General features: G+C 45.5%; 3 protein-coding genes across 5 annotated transcripts in view; 2 read left to right on the forward strand and 1 right to left on the reverse strand.

The window, feature by feature from the left end:
• The window catches only part of LOC135819568 (uncharacterized), a 34,401-nt gene extending 31,930 nt beyond the window's left edge, over positions 1-2,471 (forward strand). For both annotated transcript variants that reach the window (XM_065332797.1, XM_065332796.1), the window contains one exon: positions 1,376-2,471. In XM_065332797.1, coding sequence (XP_065188869.1) covers positions 1,376-1,689 — 314 coding nt within the window. In that variant the 3' untranslated portion in view covers positions 1,690-2,471. The remainder of the gene's footprint in view (positions 1-1,375) is intronic.
• A 5,376-nt stretch (positions 2,472-7,847) lies between these two features.
• Positions 7,848-10,202, reverse strand: LOC135819569 (uncharacterized). Its single transcript, XM_065332798.1, has 2 exons — positions 9,983-10,202; positions 7,848-9,891 (listed from the first exon to the last, which is right to left on the reverse strand). Exons 1-2 carry the CDS (start codon positions 10,087-10,089, stop codon positions 8,214-8,216), a joined length of 1,785 nt encoding a protein of 594 aa, XP_065188870.1. The 5' UTR covers positions 10,090-10,202; the 3' UTR covers positions 7,848-8,213.
• Positions 10,203-13,463: 3,261 nt separating this feature from the next.
• LOC135819570 (ADAMTS-like protein 3) overlaps positions 13,464-25,566 on the forward strand; it is a 35,041-nt gene continuing 22,938 nt past the window's right edge. The window contains exons 1-7 of one of the 2 annotated variants that reach the window (XM_065332801.1): positions 13,464-13,728; positions 13,912-14,010; positions 20,176-20,344; positions 21,917-22,109; positions 22,846-23,059; positions 24,046-24,300; positions 24,717-24,861. In XM_065332801.1, the coding sequence (XP_065188873.1) occupies positions 13,950-14,010; positions 20,176-20,344; positions 21,917-22,109; positions 22,846-23,059; positions 24,046-24,300; positions 24,717-24,861 (1,037 nt within the window). In that variant the 5' untranslated portion in view covers positions 13,464-13,728; positions 13,912-13,949. Of the gene's footprint in view, positions 13,729-13,760; positions 14,011-20,175; positions 20,345-21,916; positions 22,110-22,845; positions 23,060-24,045; positions 24,301-24,716; positions 24,862-25,566 lie in introns of those variants that run through there. The other variant, XM_065332800.1, reaches the window with a different exon arrangement.

The raw sequence follows: 25,566 nt of genomic DNA on the forward strand, positions 1-25,566 counted from the left end.
CCTCTTCCTCTTGCCGACCCTCACTATCTCCCTCAACCGAGGGTTTACTTCATGCTCCTCAAAGTTTTGAATAATTCCCTGTTGTTATTTTTTTATCTGCCTGTATTTCTCTCTCTCTTTCTCTCTTTCTCTCTCTCTCTCCCTCTCTCTCTTTTCTCTCTCTCTATCTCACTAACTCTCTCTCTCTCTCTCTCTCTCTCTCACTGTCTTCCCATTTTTTCACTCTCTCTATCTTCCTCTCTATCTTTCTTTATCTTTCTCTCTCACTCTCTCTCTCTCTCTCACATCTCTCTGTCTGTCTCTCAGTGCCTACTTGACTGTATAACAGATGAAAATACGGCTGACTTGTTGTCCGTCAGTAACAAAAATGTACCTTATGCCGTTTTGCATGAAGTCAACAAAATTTCTTTCGAAAATCTGCAGTCTATATAATTGGCAAGAGATGAGACGGATGATTGTCTCCGTGAGTCTGTGTTGAAATTAGGGTTTCGGACCAGATGTTTTCATAGTGTTCTCTAAGATAATTGTAATCTCACTTGGCCAAACATGTGATAACTTTCCTTTTTTTTCTGACAATTCTTAGTAATACATGTATGTATGGTCTTGTTTTATTCCTTTTATTCACGACTGTTCACACTGTGTTCCCAAAAACAAGCAGTACGAAAAAAAGTCATGGACAATAGGTGGCAAAAATGAATACAAACACGAACTCGATCAGCAACAAACGCACAGGAGAAAAGAAGAAAGCTTAAATTGGTAACTAATCTCGCAAGATGTGGCCTTCCGACAATGCATGCATTATTTTTATGTACAAGTAATATTTGTATTAGGATGACCCAAAGGCAAATCGCCTATCGAGGGGTTCACCGTGTTAAATGGTCGTGATATGACAAAGCAAAGAGGCAACCATTGTGCGTGTGTGTGTGGGGGGGGGGGGGGAGTTTCGAACTATGCACAGTGAAGGGATAATTGTATGTACATGTACATGACCAAGGATAGGGTATACCGGACAAAGTTGCCATTGTTGGGAGCAACGGATTGGGAAGTATAACAGAATTGTGATAATGAGTGCAAAATCATCAGAATTAGTTAACCCTTTGCGGTGCATCAGTCATTAATATTTAATATGTCGTCGATGTACTCAGTAAAACTATGCCTGCAACTGCAGAAAAAGTGCTCAACATCCAATTTCGTGGGGGGAGCAATGACACGTGTCAACAAACAATGGATCACTCGTAGTGCTTTGCTACTCTGAGTTTCATGCTGAGTATTTTCTTGAACCCACTTGATATACATTGAAACCCATCGCAATCAGTAGATTACAATCTAATTGGGGTATCGAACGTTTTCTGCCCTCGCACTAATCCCTGTGCAGTTCAGTTGATGGGTTCGCCAGCGCAGATAAAGATAACGCCATCAGAATTGGAACATCTTCGTCGTTCTGCTAGTCCGTTGCATGGTGTGCTACGTTTGCTTCAACAGCGCCTCAATGACCAGCAAAGCAAGCAACAACAACAGATACAGCAACGACGCCATGCTAGTCGAGCCAGGCTGCAACACCTGTTCCAGCAACGACGGTCTGCAGTTCAAGCTAAGTTGAAGCAAAAGCAGCAGCAGCGTCGACATGCCGCATTGAAACTATTGGCTGCTGCTGCCTTGCTTCACAGTAGAGCTCGCTCAAACGAATAATGATAATACACTAGACAGGCTCTGGCAGACCACTGTTGCACTGTACTCCACTGGAACGTATAAGCACTATCTAAAGTCAACTTTCCTAGATTTCACCATGTATGTTTTCTGCTAGCAGAAGTCACTGTTCCTGTCTAACTCTTCCCCCTCTCTATCTCTATCTATCTATCTATCTCTCTTTCTCCCTCTCTCTCTCTCTCTCTCTCTCTCTCTCTCTCTCTCTCTCTCTCTCTCTCTCTCTCTCTCTCTCTCTCTCTCTCTCTCTCTCTCTCTCTCTCTCTCTCTCTCTCTCTCTCTCTCTCTCTCTCTCTCTCTCTCTCTGCCTCTCTATTTCTCTCGTTCTCTCTCTCTCTCGTAATTAAGTGCTTAGCGATAATGTTCTGAGTAAACATGTGCTGTGTAAAACTTTCTTTCTTTCCCTTACTTCCTTTATCACTCTCAATTAAGCGCTTAGCTGTACTGTTCTGAGGACAGACAGTTAGTTCATGGATATGCTGCGCAATCATCAGGTGCCTAATGTCATAGTATTAGTAGCATTGGCTGACACTCATTGTACGAATCGCAAGAACAGAGACCAAACATTAACAGTTACATGCTTGCAATTTCTGCTGCACTTACTCGCTCAGGCTACTGCACTTACTCTTTTTCCTACTGCCGTCAGGTCGATCTCTATAACCCCTCAGTGCCTGCCACACTGTTACAGTCCCGTACTGATTTCCCGCAGCTGTGCCAGATTGTTATAGGTCTTTGTGGTCCACTTCACAACAATAACACACACAGAAGTCTCTGCTGTGAGCACGGTGGCTCGGCAATGGGTAGGGCGCGGCACGCAGCATTCCCTGCTCTCAGACCCGACACTCTAGTACCAGTTCACCCGTTTGGCTTCATATGGTCAAGAACACCAAAGTGCACCTACCCGATCTCTGTGTAGTCATAAACTGGAGGTGCATTTTGCAATCCAGTTACTGCTACATGTACATGTACATGTAGCTGGATTCAGTCCACATGGTGTTTGAGTCTCCGCAGTTCGTGTTGGCCGGCTGTATACATCTAGTGATTGCGACGCGTCATGCAGCAAACCCACAGAAAAAAATGATCACAGCTCCATGCGCATACATGTAGCTATGGACTCTTAGACCAGCCAATGATTGAATATCTACCATATCACGGCAGCGCGCACTTTACTTATGACTGAACAATAATATAGAGGCTCGGAGGCGACAATAGGTTGCTTCCAGTTCTGAACGATTATTGTGGTAGAATTCGGTAGACGACCACAAGATACCATCAGGGCTGATTTATGTAGGTACAGTCGTGTCGCTAAGAATTCACTACCTAGCATCAGCGATAATCCTAACGTACATTACATTATTGAGCAGTCCCGAAGCTCACTTTCACACTGTATGATGTCTCACCACTAGTACTCGTTGTGGGTTTTGTAGCTAGATTGTGTCCACGTCTGCCATTTCAATATCTGGCCTGGGTGAAGAACTCCCACGAAGAACTTGTGCCGCACTGATCTATGGTGATGTATAGGTTGTGGGCTCTGGTCGGCTGACAATACAAGCAAGGCAAATCAAATTATTCCCATAGCAATGCAAAAGACGCTACTTCAGTAACGTCTGGCGCTAGCCTGCATCCACACAGCTTTAATTCGGGAAATGTATTTTGTGTCGTCGGGCATGCCTGGCGCTATCCCGTACATGTCCCGGACCGTTCCATCGAAGACAGCGGTCACCTTATTCAAGTAGGGATTTCAACTGCAAAAACACATCTTAAAAACATCATTGTGTTTTTTGCCTACATGTACGTCATCACAGTTATGCGGTGTCGCATTATCGCATTATCGTTCCAATGCTTTTGGGGTGCTGCAATTGCCATGGCGACCACGTAAGTCCACCTAACTGGCAAGGCAGGGTATGGCCTTTTTTTCTTTTATTTGAAATTTGACCTGCCATACATGTATACAGTAGATCTACCAGGTACTTTTTTTTAGTGTGCTTCGAATGGGCCGGGAATGTAAGGTTCGGGTAGATTGCAGAGCTTTGATGGGAGCGGTTGTTGTATAAATACCATTACTGTGATCTGTGTCTAAGGCCCATAGCGCAGCCCTGCGTGACCATGGGAGCATTTTGACATACATATTGTGTTATAGGTTCATGTTTGGTTAATTAGAATGTCCGGATAATTAGAAGTTTTTTCTGGCATTTGGAGGTTCGAATTATCAGGATTCCACCTGAATGCTGAGATCGCTACAAGAGGACTATGAGGAAGACCAAAATAACAGGGGTGACAGGGTTGAAGCTCTGAGCAGACGGCGTCGGCAGGAGTGCCTACACAGAGAGTAAAAGATGGGAGAAGAGAGGTCCCGCCGCCTGGAGAGTCGCCGTGCTCGCTAAAGGCTACGCCAACAGCAAGAAACGACGGAGCAAATATACAGTCTGGAGACTCGCCGGCTTTGTGACAAGATGTGTCGACAGCAAGAGACCGATGAACAAGCATCCAGTCGGCAGGAGAGAATACATGATCATGCCCGAACCTGTTCGGTGTGCAGTCTGTAGGCATAGGACCGTCATCATGTGACGCACCATGGCTGGCCTTATCCCGTACATGTTCGTTATGGTGCTGGCAAAGACTGCTGGCCACATGTTGAGAAAGATTGTGTATGTATGCTAAGTGTATAGAGGGAATGCATTCAGCGCAGGGAGATAGTGCGAGTTCGAAAACCATAGAACAATTTAATTGTCGCTCCACATAATACTGGCACACACAGAGACATAGACAGCAATAGCGACAGTGAAGGGTAGTTGGCAGCAGCCAGATCATTCGCACATTTTCGATGCCTGATGTCATGCAAAAGCCCAGACCCCGTTGGACTTGCTCCTACTACTACTAGATCTGCTCGCCGTTCATACATCGCATGGTTCTCGCTTATGTTGCTTTCAACATAGCAGAAAGGCAACTCATAATACACAATTTGTATAATAGTGAGTAGGGGAGGGGGTGGGGCAGAGAAGAAGCAAATGAGGGGACTACTGGGTATGGTGTGCTTGTCGCCATTGTCAGCCACTACCTATGCTTCTCTGTTCCGTGAGATGCTAAGCAGGTCACTGGTGGACTTCAAAGACATGACTTTTGTTTTCTCTTGGGTTAACAATACAACGACCCAGGGACCCTAGGTCAACTCGTAATATTATTATGGGTGTTAGTGTGAGGGGGGGGGGAGCGGGAGTGAATGAGGAGACCGCTTTAACAGCCATAGTTAATTACATAATTAGGTACACATGTTTGTGACCCGCTAACATTGACAATGTCCCCAGGTTAGATAAAGGAGCATGGCATGGAACGGAATCTTCAGACCTACTGTACATGTCATGCACTTCCAAGTATAGTACAATCATGTACATCTATTTCGCCACCTACATCATGTGTCTTTGGTGCTAAAATCCCTAGGCAGACATACACCAGGTCGTGTAACGCTCATTACCAAGGCGGCTTTCATCTCAAGCACGCTGAGAGTTTTCCGCTTGCTTCTCGAATGGCACCTATGCATAATTTTCCCGCGGTTTTTTGTGCGGGGCAACTTCACAACCTCGACACTGTACTTGCACCACGCAGCGCAGCATGCAGTCTCATGCATGCACGCGTGGAAACTCTGATGATCGTAGAGCCCTACGTACCTGCTTCGCGTTTGCTGAGGCTGAAGTACAATGTACAAATTTTTTTCCTTTGTGTTGGTGAAGAATCAAACTCAAAGCAAGACATTTATTTCCTTCTTGGAAGGCAAGGGTTGTCACAGTTTGCTGTTGTGTATAAGTAGCAAGTTAGTTAGAGATCAGTAAGCAGCTGACACAATCATGCCAAGCAACGCTCATTGTATCGTCCCTGGCTGCTCAAATCGTAAAAGCAGCTGCAAGTTTGGTTTGTTTGAAACTGATGATGCGAACTCGCAAGGACGAAAAGTGTTTGTGAAGCGTCGTCTATGTGGATCAGATCTGGCTCGTGTTGGCTGCGGAGGAACAGCAGAGGTCTGTAAAGCTGTATCTTTTCATCGTTTGCCTAAAGATTCGGATCGACGCCGGCATATCAGGGCCGAGTGGCTTGCCAAAATACCAAGAGTCAACACTCCTCTTTCTGGAAACTCGTATGTCTGTGGGGTGCACTTTCCTGGTGGTCGACCTGTGACGGAGGACGAGCCACCTTCCCGTTTCTTGGACAAAGCCGTCGTAGTGAAGAGGAAGAGCCGTGTTTCGACAGGCGAAGTCAGTCGACCCGTTGAAGCGATTGATATTGATGACGATGTTGATTTACCAGTCACAGATGAATCGGTGCCTGAGGCTGCAACACTTTTAGCTGACCATGATTATGGTGAAGTTCCCGTTCTCCAAGAGAACAAAATAAAGACTTTGGAAGCACAAGTGGCTAAGTTGCGGTCCCAGTTGGAGCAGGCCTTGTACAATTTGGATGAATCGGAAGAAGCTTTGCGGAAATGCCAACTCCATTACTCGAACATCCGACATGACAACAAGATTGTACTGTTTTACACGGGCCTGAGTTCTCTGGCGTTTGACTTGTTGCTGGATCAGTTGCGGTGTGGATGTCAAGACATGTGCTTTGCTACTAAAGTGCCAGCTGATTTCCTTGGCCAGGACAGCCGTGGCAGACGAAGAGCATTGGTGTATGAAGACGAGTTGCTATTGACCCTTGTCAAACTTCGGCATGCTTTCCCTGAGTCAGATTTAGCACTGCGATTCGGAATAGATCAATCCACGGTGTCCCGAATATTTTCAACGTACATTCGTTGCATGTACTTCTCTATGAAAGAAGTGGACATTTGGCCGAGCCGGGCTCTGATTGATCGCTACATGCCCGACGTCTTCAAAGACAAGTACCCACGCACCCGGGTAATTATTGACGCAACAGAGTTTCCCATTGAGAAGCCAGCCAACCCAACTGTACAAGCAGCCACCTGGTCGAATTACAAAAACAGGAACACTTTCAAACTGTTAGTTGGTGTGACACCTACCGGTGCAATATCGTTTCTGTCTCCTCTTTATGGCGGGCGCATTTCTGATAAGAAACTGACAAAGCGAAGTGGGCTAATGAAGTTGATGGAGAAGGGTGATGCCATCATGGCCGACCGTGGTTTCGACATTGCCGATCTGCTACCGGAGGGTGTCGATCTCAACATACCCCCGTTTCTTGGTTCTCGAGATCAGCTTGATGAAGAAGAGGTGATCGAAACTCGGCGTATTGCTAGCGTGCGTATTCATGTGGAGAGAGCAATGGAAAGGATCAAGAACTTCAGGATAACTCACTTCTTATCTTCCGTGTTGTGCCCTTTGGCTGAGCAGATCATATTTGTGTGTGCATTCCTCACTAACTACATGGAGCCCCTGGTACCTCCGCCTGTTAGTAAGCCATCGACACAGTCTGCACACTTTTCCTCTGCTGCAGAAGTTGCCCAGATATCACCAGATGCAAACATTTCTGCAGTGGCTGTTTCAGCTGGCACATTTCTTTCACCTGCCATTACTGCTTCTGCTGCTGCTTCCGCTGCTACCAAGTTGTCATCTGCTGTAGCTGCTACTTCTGCTGCTACGAACGTGCCATCTCCTGTAGCTGCTACTGCTGCTGCTATCAGCGTGCCATCTTCTTCTGTAGCCGCTGCTGCCTATGTGACCACTCCCGTATGTTTGTTTTGCAAGCGCTCAGATGGCCCACTTCTTAGAGTTTGTAGGTCTTGTAACTCACGCTACCACCATATGTGTCAGAATGATGATGAAGATGGGCGTCTATGTAATTCTTGCTTTATGACCAGGCCGCTCTGTTGAAAGCTTTTTGCGCATGCCGATATTCCTACGTGGCCTCGGTATTTTCTTCCCCTCTTTTCTTTGTGTTATGTTGTGAGTAATGGTGCCCCTACACAATGATGCTTATTTCACTCAGGACTTCGTACTTCGAAGTAGAAGTAGTGATGCTCCTATTTGTCTGTTTGTGCTGTTCACCAGGTAGGAAATGTGGCCTGTGACTGCTGCAAGTGCCGCTTACTTTGAAGTAAATACGAATACTCATGTAACGTTCATGCCTTTTTGAACTCCGTTGTAACACGGAATGGCGAGCTATTGTAAACCAGTTGTACGTGCCGTTTTTGTAGTGGTTACCAGTAATGGCAGTATAATTTACTATAACGCACTGTTTACAGCAGAGTTCCACCGTCTTGGGTACATGTATACAACACTACCTAATCATGTACAAATGCAGGAAGCCGGTAGCTGATGGAACTATCCACCATCTAATCACGGCGTTTATATCAAGAAGGAGCTACAGAACAGGGCAGAACAGAAAAAGCTATAATAAAGAACATAGAGTGCAGCGTATAGAACAGTTCAGACGCACTTACAGAAGAAAAGATTGCCACAAATCAGGGAAGAATGTAAACAGTCAAGACTACAGGAACTGGAGCAAAGTGAGCAATGGTCATCTCAGATGACGAGGAATATATCTATTACCAAGAAACTTGATCACAGAGCCAGTTTCGGGAGAACATGATCAAAATAAAATGTTCGGCAAGCTGCGAGAGTTTTCTTGACATGCACTTCACAAAATGAAATGCGCTCAACAAAAAGATCATTGCAGGGAGACCACACTACAAAGTCACAAAATTGAAGGCCTGCAGCAAAGAGCTGCATTTGCACTTGTGTATAGTAGGCATGTGTTGTTTTGAGAGAAAGCACACCATCCTTGTTGGACAAACAAAATGATGCAGTAGACCCAGCTACCTCTGCTAGACTTTGGTCTCTAGCAACAAACGGGCATTTAATCTCGAGCAAAAGTGATGTATCACCATCCCTAACAATGCCATCGGGACTGGCACCAAACCAGCATTCATCAGCATGCACAAATAAGCCACATGCAACAACATCTATCAGCTTGCCAGACTTGGCTTGGTGGGCTACGTAGGCACATCGTGCCTCTTCTTCATGATCAATCCCCCATCTGGTTGCAGGAGTGGTGAACGCCGGCCGATCAATGATAGTTTTTATGAGGGATGACGGGTCAGTCTGAGGTCGTCGATGAGCTACAGTATGGGCAATGGAAGCTGTAATACGCTTCTTTCGTTCATTCCTCCAGAGTTCACTTGTTGTTTGGGATGCAGTGGCTTCTTGCAGGGCATTGGCTTCTTCACAAGTAAGTATGACATTGGACTCGTACCACAGCATCTGCTTGTCCTCAGTTAGCCACTCGCAGTCAGATGGCACAGGTGTCACATCACCTGATCTGCTGTGCTCAACCTGCCACTTGTCCTTCTGTTCCCCTGCCCTAGCCAGTCTCTCCTTTTTCTGCGCTTGGGCTCTGTGCAACCTGTCCTCCTTCTGCTTAGCAGCAAATCCTGAGCTACCAGCAACAAGAGGCAATGCTAGGTGGATGGAGTTGGAGTGAATGGTTGAGTTGGCGTATTCCTCCACACGCCGGGCAAAGTCCATCCGCTTTGCAACAGCACGAGGGTCAAGTACTTCTGCAGCAGAATGCTTACGTTTCTTTGGCGCAGATTTGTCAGTGGTACTGCCACCTCTACGCCACTCCATGTCTTGAACCAGCATGGGCTCACTCTTTTTACCTGCACCTGCAGGAGGCTGGTTCCACTTTTGCAGCATGTCCGTGCACGTCGGAGCGTCACTAAACCCAAGCAGAGTGAACTCGGACAAGCCATACATCAGTGCAGCTATATGCTTGCAACTGGCAGTAACACCCTTGCCAGCAGGACAAGTGCACTGAGCACCAACAACACTGGTGGCAGATCCTGAGTCACACTGAGCAACGAGCCGAAGTTTGTAGTCAGCTTTGGTCTTCATTTCAGGCTGACAGCGGGCACGGTAGTACACACGGCTGTGGGCCTTCATCAGTTCGATTTTCTGGACATAACCTGCTCGATACAGACGAATTGACTTGCTATCAGTGGCAGCAAGCGCTTTGAAATTCTTGGCAGGTCCATCGCTGGTCATAGTGTCCACGAAATAAGAAACCATAGTTTGCATGGAGAACGACAGGGAGAGTAGCCTTCCACTCGCAGATTTAATCGGCTGCCACCCAGTAACAGGAAAATCCAGAGGGTCGTGGGGAATAACAGCAAGCGCTGCAGCTGGCGGAGGTGGCCCTTCCTTGCCATCACCGTCGCCTTCAGAGAAATGCTGAGCAAGTCTGTAAACGACACGAGCAGATAAATAACAAACTCAGATTCACAAATAATTTCAAAAAAATAAGATTTTGTTGTGGGAAGAAAACAACTCACCTCGCAACTAGATCGGCTTTCTTTCCCGACTTCTTGAGACCATACTCTCCACACTTCACCTTCAGAAGGTTCAAGGTGAGCTGGGAAAAATCCTGACTGACTGCCATCTTCCTGTCAACTAATATCGAAACTGTCTTCCACTGCAACGACTGAAAACAAAGGAGAGCCTCGCGTCGAGCAAGTTGCCCCGCACAAAGGTGCGAAGTCGCGATGGCGACCTGGCCGCCATGTTTTATGCATAGGTGCCATTGATTTTCTATCTATAGAAGGCATACATGTACATTGTAGCTGTGCCGTGTGACTAAACATCCCTTGGAAATAGTCCGTGAAAGTTCGACGTAATTGGCGTGTATCCGAGCTGTTCTAAGTTTAAGATAATCATCGTTCATTGACCGTCCCTGTTCATACATGTAATTACGCATATAGGCCGCTTGCCCTTACGCAATGGAGGACACTAAACGGAGCCCTAAAAGCCTGGCTTGCGCCCAGTAGGGTAGCCTTAGCATCACTTCGCCGCCCAGTGTGACGTTGAACGTATTCGTGTACAAGTAGAATGTATAAGTAGGTTCTTTCTGAACAGTTCTGTGGACATGCATGTGAGTGTGTGTGCGAGCGAGTGTGTGTTCCTGTGTTTAATTGTTATGTGCATTTTGAGCGAAATCAAACTATAATAATTATTATTGTTTAATTGATAATGGCCGACTCTGAATTTGGACTTTCGCAAAGCTCGCACGAGAATCATGCAAATAAAACTTAGGATACCACCTTGAAGTGCCGTTCCGTTATTTCTGCGGGCTGGTGATGATCAAACCACCAATACACGAAATGTGAAGTAGTCGGGGGCCACTCAGTCTAAGTGGACATTGTTTTCAGGCTGCCTTCTAGCACAACATACATGTAGATTCATGTATGGCTTTTCACACTTGCATTATGATACACCATGATCCGGTCCTGATGATGGTGAAGAACCGAAAAATTGAAAATACATACAGTCATACACACAATCATACATGTATAGCCGAAACAGCTTGCTGTCTGCGGCACTCTTGGAAGGCTGCGTTAGTTCGGGTGCATCACACATCGCCTGCTACCTTTCGTAGTTTGGGCACTCTGGCGCTAGAGCAACGAGTTGCCTTTTAAAATTAATGTCGGTGGTGCCACCTTTGCACCATGGTTGGCAACGTGTCTAGCTTGTAGCTGCACTGATGAGGTCTTTATGGCCGAAACAACTTGCTGTCTACAGCATTGTGTAGAGTCATATTGCGTGTACGTTGGTGCATCAAATTTACAAGATACCAAACTAAAAACGCAACCCATTTACAACGGGCATGTTGGCTGCATATCAAGTTTAGGTGTCAGAAACTAGGCACCTGCTTGACAAAATTAATGTAAATTACTATCACCATCCTTACGTTTCCCTTGCCTTGGCGACAGGGATGATAATGGTGGATTGGGGTGATGGCACCAAGTGAAGTAAGACGATACTAAGTATTGCCTCTACACCTTACCCCCCAGTGTCCACTGACACAAACTTCTTTGGCTAAAATTGAAGTAGTGATTATATCTCAAGACTTGGTGAAGTTTTAGACTTCACCAACTCTTGAGATATTAGTGTTTTTGGACGCTTTGGCATTCCTTTGTGGTCAGTTCTTTAAAAAATGTCGTAACTGAACATTCATGACAGCAGATACATGCGCATGTATGTGACCTGCGAAGTTGTACTAAGAGGGAATTGGCACCAGAGGCAAGCCGGTGGACTCCTTTCGGACGTTTCCCGCACGTTCAAGGTCACGATCGCTGTGTTTGCTATTTGAGCTACTCACTCCATGGCCACAGAAAGCATTATACACTTATGTATTCTTTGTCTACGCTTCTCAGGGGTGGAGGTATTCATAGTGGCCATTGTCTCCACAATTGTACACGTACCTGAGTCCAATTTTCATAATAATAGAAGAAAGGAGGAACTGCATAACATTGGAACCGTTACCAAATGGACCCTGTCACACATGTCACCTCGGGGGACAGGCTGAATGGGGCATTTCACAAGCAAATGCACACACTCAACATCTAAACTGAAATAAAGATACTGGGTTTGAGCAGACATGATCAGCATGTGGGTGGGATATTGTGGTGTCACCCAGAGCGAGAGTCTGTAATTACCCAAAGAGTAAACTGATATTTTTCTTCTCCCAAGAATCAATGGCAAGAATCACGTGCAAGCTCATTATTATTCGGCTTAGTTAAACGCGTCACGATCCTGACACCATCGGGTATGTATCGCACCGACTATCCCAGACCCGAGTCGTTGTAGATCTCAGTTAGTTCAACTGTCTTGGATGGATCAAACATTCTTTGTACCGCAGATAGTCAAGTTTTGTTTTCCAATCTTTCGCTTATCGCACGAAACTGAACTGCAAACATCAAAGCATACAGCACACAGTTACATGTACACACGTACATGAACGTGCACATTGCACCAATAACGTTATTTTCAAAACCCACTCCCTGTAACTCGATGGAGAGCATGCCTGGGGCGGCTTTCACTTTACTATGAAATGAAACTCTCGAATAAAACCGATCAAATTTACTTGTCCACATGTATCTGCAACTGCTGTTGCTATCTTCTGTAGTGCTTCACTAATGCCAGTATTTTTATACACTCAGCCCGGTGCAATTCCTGAAGTAAAATGTCATGTCATGTCATTCTATTGTAAACTTCAAGCAATGCGTTGGCGCTTGCCAGATTGACTATTCTATGCCATTATCCCAGTATCCCGTCGTGTCCAACGCCTTGCAACACTGTCGCGGCGGGGTAATGTTGGGCGATGTCGCAATGTTGTACCTTGAGAGTTTACCATTCAAATTACATTAGATTTGCTTCAACTCGAGAGTTTTGCTGACTAATTTGCATTCACCATCCTGTCACCAATCAAAGGCGAACTGCGCGGCGGCGAGGTCATGGTGGAGCGCATTTAGGCAACATCAATCGGGGTTCGCTCCAACTGATGATATAATTGATAGAATGGTCCTATCGCGCTTGGGATGCACAAGTACGGTTGTTCGCATCGCCATTGTAGAACTGCAATCTTGTACAGTAGAAAATTGATACTTTTTATAAATACATCTACGCGATCCGGCACACTAAGTCTTCATACAATTAAAAGGAATATTTCAAGCTTTTTATGATAGCCCCTAAGATACAGTACTTATTTTCTGGCTTCTAACTTTCATTGATCAAGTAAAACTAGTGATAGAAATAGGTGAGCGAGAATACGAACAGACGGGCAACCATTGCTGTAGCAGATTGGTCTTTTTCAATATCAGCGTTCTCGAGCGCTTTGCCAGCCGTGCAGTTTGTAGTGTTGCACGGCCTGAAACAAGATGCTTTCGTGGTCTGCGATTATGCACTGTCGCGGCTCCCGTACTTGTCATAACTGAGCCTAATGTCGCGATGAGAGCGGGGTAGATTCGTGGACCTTTCCACCTCAAGTGGCGTTGATTGGCAAAAACACACTGTGGAGCGCGTTGCCCGGCATTTGAATTCGGGCTCTGGCACCCCCATGCATGCACGGCACACTAGCTGGCGAGTCATCACTGATCAAGTTATCGTAGTAGAGTGATGGGTTCGGGAATGATGCAGTTGCGAGAGTTTCCAGACAAACTAACTTGAACCGAGCTAGGATCAGTGCGATTGAAGAAACCCTGATAGCAGGCGGGCGTAGCAGGGATCGGGTTCGCCAATGGGTGTAAGTTATAAAGGTTGGCGTCAACGAGTTACATCAAAGTTTGTCAACCTGCCTGTTCCGTGTCACTTTTACTGTGCATTGCCAGTGGGTCACTTTTGGCGAGTAGAAGAAGTAACAGATAGTACGTACCTTGAAATATTGGGGTCAGAAACACGCACGTCGTTTTGTCTTCCCCCTCGAAAGGATATCACTCTAGGTGTCAGGTTCAGCAAGGACGAAAGATGGCGTGGTGTCTTCAATTCAAGTCGGCAGCAATCATACAAGTCATGCTGCTTTTTGCAGGTAGGGATGAAACTGTGTGACAGACCATGGGGCTTTTAAGGCTTGTTTGGTTAGCTGGTATTATTATTATTATACGCATTCCCGCGTTGAAGTGTAGCAGCATTATGCTGCGTCCACAGCTTCGCTTATGCAGAATGGCTTGGGATTGTATCTTAATTCGCCAGCAGAAACAGGCATTGCTGTTTTCTTGCCTGGGCAAGTGAATTGTCCAACCTTTCATAGAATGACAGTTTATAGAGCTCTTTAGTCAGCATTTTAGTACTCCAGCGAAAAATATTCACCGCCAAACCTACCACACCCTGACTTACGAACGGTTTACAAAGAAATTCACCTGGTAATGATAATAGAAACAACGGCCCTATCCCGGAGAAGCTGTCAGCGTAGATCGAGCATGCGAATCGGAAAATATGGTGGCCTGCTGTTTAACTTCAGCCCATCATGGCGAGCACGTAATGTTGATGAAAAGAAAGGGGGAATGCGGCTCGGCCAATCCCTCTCTCGCACTTTGCGTGCCAATTGGTCATGAACCACGAGTTGAGTGAAGTAAATAAATAAATAAAATCATTTTAGACACATCATGAACAAGGCAGGTTTTGTCAGTCGAGCTCCTCTTGGATAGATGGATTTCACAGTAGGCCTAATTCACAGCGGATTGGCGTCCCAGTTCAAATCCTAAATTTCATGAAAAAGTGAGTGGAGTAAAAGAGTGTGCTTGTACGACGCCAGAGACGTTGACTGTTTTCGAAACCACATGGACGACAAACACTGTTGCCAGTCATCAATGCGTCCTGTTGTGGTGCATGAGTAACGCCGTTGTGGTTTGTTGAAAGAGCAACTGGAATTCTTGGCTTCGTCGTCGAAAATTTCCGGAGTGCTCCTTTCCCGTTCCTCTAATTGAGATCGGGTTTTCGCCAGAGGCGATTTTCATTGTCCGTCAGAGTTCATCCACCACTCTCTGAGATCTGGGCGTTGTACAGTTTGCCCATCTCTCAGCGGGGAGCGCATGTTATGTGGTGTCCAGGGCTTGACTATGGTACAGCATCAAAGGCTCTAGAGCGCCGAGGCCGAAGAGTCTCTTTGGAGCATGTTTGTTTAGAGAGGGCATGACTGTGTACAGATGCCCTTCTGTGCACACTTGGGTACTTGCTGCACCTGAGGAATCCACGTCAGGCTCAAGTGCTTATTGAGTTAGGAGAAGAAACAATGTTTTATGTGAATAGTCCCATAAATATCTGCATAGAGTTCTCCCCTACGCCGCCGATATGCGGTCATATTGCACTTGCACGGTGACCAATACAGTGCTCTGTAGTTTATTAAACGGCTATTACGCCAGTAATTTATTATGTATAATCAGACAGAAAGTCTCAGAGAATCGAATGCTCTCACGAAGTTTGAAATAAATGAAATCCCTGACTGGTGAATGCTGTTCAGCGTGAAAGAGCGCGACAGACTGGCAGATTCCCAGCCAATGAAATTACGTTTGCATAGCAGATCGCTGCAAAGCCGAAGAGGGTCACTGAGTGATGAAATCAGTAGGTGCTGATATAATCAAGTCCTCGTCACACTTATCACCTCGTTCAGCTTACCCTACGTCAACTCCACATGGCTAGGGCCCCTGCGGTGGCTAGGGCCAGTAACGTAATTCCATCAACTGGACTGTGTCGTGGCAGAAGCGCCCAGCTGGAGGCGAGCACGACGAAATGAAACGCTACACGCCAGACTAATCCACTCCGTAAACCCGCCGTTCCCCCTCTGTCTGGAACAACTCTGGCCTAGCTGATCAAGCTAAAAAGTGCCGTGATTGAATGCTTGCTAACATGGTGATTAAGTGATCTCTATTTCCTGTTCTTGCATCACTCGATCAATGGCTTTGCTGCTGCTGCTGCCTTGACCCAGGGCGTCTAACAAATCACTATTAGCCTTTACACTGTACATGTACTGTGCGTCAGACTTAAACGCAGCCACAACAGCGGGCGCGGACAAAAACTATTTTTAGGTAAGGTCGTGGAAAGCCTAAGCGATTCGTCCGCTTCGAGATGCAACGGAATAAATGTCTTGTCTGACTCGTCACTGCACAACGGAGCAACAGACAGTGTTCGAGGCGAAAAATAGGCTTTTTTAGGAGCATATTGCTTTGGACATTAGTCAACCTGACTTTCGAAACGTACGCACCACACCTTGTCTGGTCTGTGAATGTGTCTCCGGAGCGCATAATGACATGGATGTGAAGTGCTCAGTCCAACGTGTCTCGGCGGAAGAGTAATAATTATGTTGTGGATACCGATATATATATATATACCTATGGAGGTCATTGGAGAACAAAAACCAGTTATTCATTTCAAGATCTTGATCTTAGTTAGACAACAACGATTGGTATATTAGTAAGCATTGCACTAGTGTGCATCACGTGTCCCCCTTGTCAAGAGGAACTGTGAGAGTTAACAATGAATAGCGACAGACATGTACACTCATGTGCATGTATAACACCAGACTTATACTGTCAATTCGCTATCATTAGACATGACAACATTCAATACAGCACGGGTGCATTCCAGGTGAACCCAGAACAGGCAAGCACAGGGTTCCATATTATCGTATTGTGTCCTCTAATCACCGGCATACTCCCCGATTCTTGACTGACCTGGAACAAGCATGCGTTTGTAGAGGTGCGGTACGAACGCTGGCAGATGTGCCGCCACTGGGAAATTGTCTGGCGGATAATTGCTGATTGTGAAGTCACACTCTGGAAGTCACAAGTTTATACACGACAATGGTGCTCTGTAATTACTATGCAAATAGGGCCCTTTGGTCCTTTCCTGTCACTAACAAAATCATTGAATTCCCATCGCTCCGGGCAGTGTGGCAATCACTGGCAACAACGAACCACTTGCTATCCCAATGACCAATATTGTAATTCCGAACTGACACACTCACAGGCGCTTCATTGTAAATTGACCAGAGCAGTGAAGAAAAATCTTTTTGGAGCCTTTCAGGGAACACGTCTCATGCTCATTGGAGGCGTACGTTCATCGCACGATTTGGAGACTACACGAAGCAATTGGCAACACCAGACAGAATAATGAACACGACCGAAGAATGTTTCGAGTCATAAAAGAAACTAAGCATTGCCTGTATGTTTCAGCTGATGCCGATTTAGCAGTACGTCTCAGTATGTCTAAATACAAAGGCCCTGCGCTTTGGTTTCACAGGCATTGAAAGCAACCCATTACGTGTCCAGTGTGTTTTCAGAGGGTTAGACATCAAAAACCCCGGTTGGCGACCAAAGACACTTTCCAACATAAAGAAGGTCGCATAGACTGATTGTGTACCGTTCCCTCCTTGAAATCTAAGTCAGCCCACTCAGATCCATTGGTCATGCTAGGTTTTTTCAACACAATCGCTATTCTATCTCTGGCACTTGGTTCTCCGGAGTTTACCACAGAAGAATGTGACAACGACAAGACGAACAGAGGCCATTTCCATAGTTGTAGATAAAATGAGCAAAACCTGATGATCTGCGGAAGCATTGGCTCCAGAACTGATATGGAGTCAGAAGAGGCGTGTTTGCATCTTTACAAATATGCAGGACCCTCAAGAAAATACCACAGCCTTTTGTGTCTTTTGTTAGACAATACATGGCATTTTCAAGTGCCCAGACGACCCTTTACTGTCAAATGTAATGTGGAAGCTTCTAAAAGCTTATTCCATAATATACAATTTTGACAGCATGCACACTTTCTGGGTGGTGAGCTTTGGGCCATGACGAGGGCGGGTCTGTGGCAGCTCCGCAAAGAGCACCCTCCCTGGGAGGTGTGCCAAGTCCACACACACACACACACACACACACACACACACACACACACACACACACACACACACACACACACACACACATACACACACACAAAAACACCCACCCACACACACATACACACACACATACACACACATACACACACATGCGAATGCTAATGTACATACATACAGGCACACATACACACATATACACACAGACAAACATATACACACTCACACACACACACGCACCCATGCTCATACACACACAGACACACCGTAAAGTGGCGTAGAAAATGAGGTGCTCATGGCCATGTCAGCTGTGGTTCCAACCATTCTCCGAATCAAGTTATGCTTCTAATCAAAACATGTTTCTATGTCAACATCATTAGTCTAAGCTGTGCAGTACATGCTGCCACGCATGTACTGTGCAAGTACAGTGTACTTGTAAGTGTACTTGGCAGAGAGCAGCAAATCGAGCTACTGTGTCAAGGTGCCCTTTGAAAAATCAGCATCTAATAGTATTACGGTCATGCTTTTTTCCAAGTCATGCTGTTATACGGTTCGCTAAAGTACACACACACACACACACACACACACACACACACACACACACACACACACAAACACACACAAACATACATCACATGCATATTTTCGCAAATTTCAAATACTTACCGCAACCTCTAACACCCACTCGACCCATGCCCCAATATTATGCTTGCACACGCACATTTATACAATAGCCATAATAGCGTAAGCTTTACTTACCTATGCCCAGTAGTTGCTCTTGTGGCTCTCATGTCCCAGATGTACCTGTATAGCATCGATTTGTCTTCGTTATATCCATTCCTTTTCAACATACACTAGTAGAAGGGAAATATTGAAACGGGAAAAAGCTAACGAAAAAATTGATTTTCACCACAAAGACTTGAATCAGCGACCTTCGCTTGAGGCCAGCATGTCAACAAATTTTGAATTTCTATTTTAATTGTAGTAGTTTCATTTATACTGATTTGCATCAATTTAAAGAAGGGGTAGTTGCAGTTTGTGATATCGTCTTCAAGTGAAATGCAAGACGAACCACAACGTGAACACCATGGTGACCCTGACGATCACCACTAGAGACTGCCGAAGTGACAAAAATAAAAACACTAAACGTAACAAGTGCAAACGAACACACAGTAGAACTATCCGGATGATCGATTATCGGTCGGGCTCAACAAAATCCAAATTGGGTGGGTTCTCGTCGTTTTTGCTGATTTTCGCCGCTCTGAGCACCATTCACGTGATGTACAAGATGTACTACAACAAGTTGGATCCACCATGTAAAACGATAGTGTCATTTTGAGGAGCTGGAGTGCTTCTAGTTCCTGTTGTGCTGCCGAAAAGAATGTAATGAATGTTTAGATAAATGTTTGACTGCTCCCTTATCCGAACTTTCTTTTCATCTGAACCCCCTGGAGACAGCTCCTTCTCCGAGGGTTGCGAATAATTGTAACTCTACTGTATCTGAAATGCGAAACTGTCAGGGATCACGGATTGGGATCACAGATTTTTTCCATACACATATACTTCAGAGGAAGTACACGGATCTCATCACGCAGCACATCTCGGTCATAAATGCCTACGTCCTGTACCAATTCCGTCAATTAGTAATGAGTAATTGCATTCTTGCTCAGCATATACTGGCACACACGGAGATATAGACAGCGGTATCGACAACACACAAACTGAAAGGAATTTGGCCTTTGCCAGATGTGAACCGGACAATGAGTGAGACATGAAAGCAAGAACTAAAAACAGAGTCTCGCAAATGACAAAAGTGTGCATTCGACTAACAGAAATAGTCCATGATGCAGAACCGATTGCAATCGTCAGATTAATTTTCCTGAATCGAGCCAGCCACGAAAAAACTCATCGTCCCACGCAGTAGTGAGGAAAAAACTGTGTGTATATCCAAATTGGCGATTTGGCAAAATGTAGACATGACAAGCACATCACGGTGAAAAGTAAAAAAAGCAGTACGTTTTAAGATGCACAATAATGAACGGTGGAAGGGCAGGAACATTGGTGAGACTCAAAACTGAGTGAAAAGTCAGGAAAAGAAATGCCGATAAAGAACACGCCAGTTATCATATTTTCTCGCCTATATTGCTGCGCACAGTCGACGAGAAATGCAACATCATTTTTTAATCTAGCGTGAGGTACAGCTCCCACAGAGAAAGGAAAAGATTCCCTGTAAAATGTAGTTAGAAATGGACGGGTTGGTGCTCCTGACCTGGTTTGGCTGTGGTTGTGAACACATGCACAGTTGGCACTCCGAAAGGGAACCGAATTCTAAAGTGAAGTATTTGCTTTTATGTACAGTTTTCCTGCAGGAAGCATTCCCTACAGCGGCTAGTTGTGGCAGTGGTGTGCAAGCTACGGCCAATGATGAGGGACTCAGTGGAGATGGGGACTGTGCAGAGCAAGCGGATCCTCAAACAGCGCAAACACCCACCACTGGTCTTCGGAACAGCTCAGCAACAATTGAATTGTGAGTTTTTTTTAATTATTCATGCCCCAGGACTTGCTTCCACAACAAGGCACATTTATTTGAATGAATCTGCTCAGCATTTGCAGGAAAAGGACTTGACAATCTTCGCAGTAACAGTACTGTACATAGTAAATGCCTGATTTGGGTGTTGGTCTGATTTGGGTGTTGTCGGCTGTAGTTCATAGAACTGATAATAATAATAATAATTCGCGGGATTCCCGTTGGCATCGCTTGAATGTTCAGAAACACACAAACTAGCCTTCGCTTCCGCAGGCCACCACTATGCCTATGCCTTGCACACCTTAGTGGCGAATGCAGACCTCACAAGTGAGTAAGGGGAGAGTAGGTGAGTCTCTCAACCAATCGGGCGTGTAACGGCCCATAACCCTGTAAACTGCATCCTTGTTACCCTCACTCCGAGCTGTGAGTACCCAGTTGACCGTGGGTGTCGGCGCAGTTCACCACGCATAAAAAGTCTTTACTCACGTAAAAAGTCTTTACGCGCTCCCTGCTACCAGCGCGGGTCTCGAACTCGGGACCTCATGATTCGCAGGCAGGCCTGCAAACCAATCGGCCATATGCGTTGGTCATAAAATTTAAAACACTCGAGCCTTCAATTCGAGGAGTTCGTTCTGAGAAAAACATATTGTCGCGATCTAGCTATTCTCCTGTTTTATTTTGTGGGATTTGGGAAACAAATTTGGAGTTCGCCAGCCCGCAGTAAACTCCTTATCCTTGCTTTATGCATCAGGTCACGAACGAGCTGGAGTGTTGCTTAGTTGAGTCTCAAACACAACTTGGTTCGTTGCATAACGATTTCCAGTGTACACCAGGACCCCCCCCCAAAAAGTACTTTTGAAATCATGGTCCAATCGCCCAGAATGCACACCATTGGGAACACAAAGCAATGTCCAGGTTTGTGATGGCCACTTGTCGTGTGCTAACAATGCACACGCACCATAAGTCCAGGGATGGAACACAGGGAGTATGATTATTAGTTATTGCAATGTTTCTTGCGTTCAGCACACCATCACTCTCGCCGTGGGTACTATGAAACACAGCAGAAACACTCTCACCTGGTAATGACATGATTGGGCCTATGTCGTCTCTCCGCCAAAGTCTTGCTTTAGTTACTTGCTTTAGTTACTTGTCCTGTCATTTTTTTCTCCGCTCAGCGAAACCAGAGTCAAGTAAAGTTGCTTTCCATCAAAGGGCTATAAAGGGCAAGCTTGTAATAGATGACCTACTGTACTACACTTACCTAGTTGCTGCTGTCTGGATCTTTGCTGAAGATCTGACACGGTGACAGATCGTCGTGCAAGCAAACTGCATGCAGTGCCCTAAAACACTGAAAATTCTGTTTAGGTTCAATAGTTCAATGGTTCAGCGCAGAGTTCAAACACTTCATAAGGCATGTAAGCATCCAGCCTAGCCCTGCTCCAAAACAACGCGATAAGATAGGAACTGAGACTAATCACGTGGAGCAAAAGGCCGCATATGTTGAACAAAGTTTATCTTCAAAGCTTTTTTTGAACTGGTTGTGCCCGACCTGCTGACTTCTTTCAACTGCAGCATTTGGCTGAAAGGTACGTGGACGTTGTGCAACGCAACATGTGATGGAGGTGAAATGTTTCGTCCAGTCATTTGCTACGGGCGAAGATCTCACGTTCGCGATCGTTATTGCCAAGCGCCCAAGCCCAGGGTGAAGGACCAGTGTGCTATGCAGCCATGCCCCGGGAAGTGGAAAATCAGCGTGTGGTCACAGGTGAGAATACTCGTGGACATGGTGATCTACGAAACATATCACCATGCTTGTGTTTTCACAAAGTGACTGGCATATCGGGTGATTCATAATAATTATTATGACTGCACTGGTTTGAGCACATCGGAAACCCGTAACGTTGCTAACTTCATGCCAAGGCAGTGTGCAATTTTAGATAGGATTCTTTGGTTCGTAAAGTACGCAACATTTGGTGCTAATTCTGCATTTCAGATGCCGGTATATGGCAGTCCACACTGCATGCATATTTGTACGAGATACCTGTAGAAGCCATCTAGTCATAATTATGACGAGGCAAATGATTAGTACTTTCTAGAGAATATTTCTCAGTCGCCTCAGTCTTAGTGATACGTCCATCATAATACAGTCAACTTCGCCTATAACGACACTCGGCGGTGCATCAAAAAAGTGTCCTTATTCGCGAAGTGTCGTTATACCCGAAGTCTCATTATATGTATTACAGTTGGAAGGGACTTTGCTCTGGGCATGGAAATGCTGTCGTTATTCGCGAATTGTCGTTATATCCGCAGTCTTTATTAGCGAAGTTGACTGTAATTATTATTATGTGTATGCGTGGTTCACTCCCTTTCTTGTTTGGTCAGCATGTACATGTACATGCATGAGGAGTTCACAAGGAAGTGACTGGTGAACAATGGTTCCGCTCTGGGTATCTTGTTCTTTAGCATAATGGTTCTGCGTCTTTCTGTTTCTTGTTCGGTAGTGTACTGCCAGCTGTGGTGTAGGCATACAGTGGCGACACATAGGTTGCCACCTGCGTCACTCTCATAGCGATAGCCACGAGGATGCCCAAGACGGCGATCGCAACGTCCGAGATACTCGCTCCACCACCAGCCTGGCACTGTGCAATCCCAGTGTACGACCTCAGAAAGTGAGGTTTTGCGAAGGCACAGCCAATAACTGTCCACTTCCAGAGCGTAAGCTTCCAAAATACACTGAGCATTTAACGTCTTTGATCATTTATCAAGAGAGGAGAGAATTTTGCAATACGGATATCTAGTGTGTAGAAATGCACCAAAAAGAGTGAACGGATCCAGTGGTGTAAGGCGCTTGACTTTCCTCCACGGGTGTCTGTTATGGCGAAATCTATAGGTTCCACCATAGTTGGTGCAGATACGGGGGGGGGGGGGGGGAGGAGTGGTGTATTGTCCTCTACTGAGCCGCGGCTGCGCATTAGGAGACCTTCTTGCATCCCGCTTGTACGCAATACAAGACCAAGATAATGTACTCCCGGAGTTTTACCATTGCAGCAACGCATTGATTCAAGCGGCACACTCCTGGCGTTCTGTACACTTCATAGCAACCATCCTAGTTTTCGTGTCGTTAATTGTGTGGCTAGCGCATTGGACTAGGACATTGGACTCTAATCGCCAGTGGATTGGACGCTCATCACTGTCTTGAAGTATTCACACCAAGAGAAACACAATGCTATTTATACAAAAGAAAAAGGACCAAGGAACTACAAGTTACGCTATAATGTCCAGTAACACCAACAGTTACGAAACGATCAGCTCATGCTTATAGCGTTACTTGTACTTCCTTGGCCGCTGTTCTTTTGTGTAAATTAATCCTTGGCTCTCCATCCTAGTCCATTCTTACAATGCTATTTGCTGGACAATATTAGCTACACGTAAAAGAAGAGCGAGTTGATTTTTTTGTGAGCCTCATACTAACTGCCTTCTGGTTTCAAACCAGGTACTTTGGTTCAAACAAAACCATGTCGTCATACGAGCAGTGTAGTGCATGAGGGCTCTGAGAGATGCTTCATGTGTTACTCCACACACGATTTCTTTATTCTGCTTCTTATATCTCTAGTAAGCAGAAAATAGTAGCATGGATGTGTGACAACACTATTGGCTTTCACAGCGTATCTGATCTTTTTTTGCATTCTGTCTCTGTCTAGGAATGCACACAAATAATAGAGACCGCCTTCAGCGTGAACGAAATCCTGACATAACACCAACACGCTCCACTAGATCAGAAGACGAAAATCGACCAAACCACCAAGGGCTCATTGCAAAGAGAAGTGTGCAGCAGGATGCAAACCACGAGCAAAGTTTGATCGAAGTGGAGCACGAGGAATTCTTCCACATTGGCGATGAGATAGTTGGCAGCTGGCGAGTTGTTACTGGGCCGTGTTCTGTTTCGTGTGGAGGAGGTAAGTGCACACTTTCTGTTTGTTAGGATATCTTTTTGAACTGTGAAATCGCGGCCTTTGTCCTCATCTCTCTTCGCTTTGTTTTCATTGCCTGGGCTCTCATTTGTCTTTGCCTACTTGTATTGCTGATGGAATATATGCTGGTTTGTATTCGTGGGTCCCCCATGGTGCATGGGCCACGTGTACTCATCTGGCCAATATGTGTGAATAATATTAATTTTATAATTGTGTGTGTGTACTTTGAATTTGACCTGTGTGGATACGGATGATCTGTCTGTTGTGTCTATTATTGGAATCTTTCCCCCGAATCTGTCCCTGTTACCTGTTCTTGCCACCTGTGCCTTGTAATAATTGTCCTTTGCATATTCCATCTGTATTAACCCATGTGACTGTCCCTTTTGTGTCTGTTCTTCCAGGAGTGAGGAAGCACAGTGCAGTTTGCCAGGCGTCCGACCACGGTAGGCATCAGATCTACAATGACGTCGTTTGCAGCCGCAGTCCCAAGCCCCGGACGCGATACACACAATGCCACAATCGTGCATGTCCTATCCTATTACACCAGTAAGCTGTGATCCAGTACATGGTATGACCCCTCTGTCACCAATAATCCATAGCTCAATGGTTAGACTTAGAGCATTGCTGGCCTCAAGGCAAGATCCCTAGTTTGAGTCTTAGTGGTGACACTCAATTTATTTTTCAGCCTTTTGCAATACAGTCAACTTCGCTTATAACGACACTCGGCAGGGCATCAGAAAAGTGTCCTTATTCGCGGAGCGTCGTTATACCCGAAGTCTCATTATCTGTGTCACAGTTGGATGGGACTTTGCTCTGGGCATGACAATTATGTCGTTGTTCGCGAATTGTCGTAATATCCGCAGTCTTTTTTAGCGAAGTTGACTGTACCTATCAGCTTGCAGTGGTAATCATAAATTTCCTGTAAACTCTGACTTGGTCTAACTTGGCCTATCAGTTGCCACATTAATTTAGCACAGGAACCATGTTTTAAATATACACACTCGTCCCCGGTTATACGAATCCCGAAGTTACCCGCTCTTCGGTCTACCGCAGGCACCTTTTGGGCGAGTTTCACTGGAGATATATCTACTCTCTCGTCGCTTTCAGTTGAAACAGTGACGTCATATGCCATAATTATATATTATGGCTTTTCCCCATCAGAAGTTACGTGAATCGGAGTTACAGACATTTTGAAGTTACGGGCAATGCCCCGTCCGGGACTGCCCAAATAAACGAGGTTTGAGTGAATAA

This window comes from Sycon ciliatum, chromosome 6 (genome assembly GCF_964019385.1).
Source record: "Sycon ciliatum chromosome 6, ocSycCili1.1, whole genome shotgun sequence".
Taxonomy (NCBI): Eukaryota; Metazoa; Porifera; class Calcarea; order Leucosolenida; family Sycettidae; genus Sycon; species Sycon ciliatum.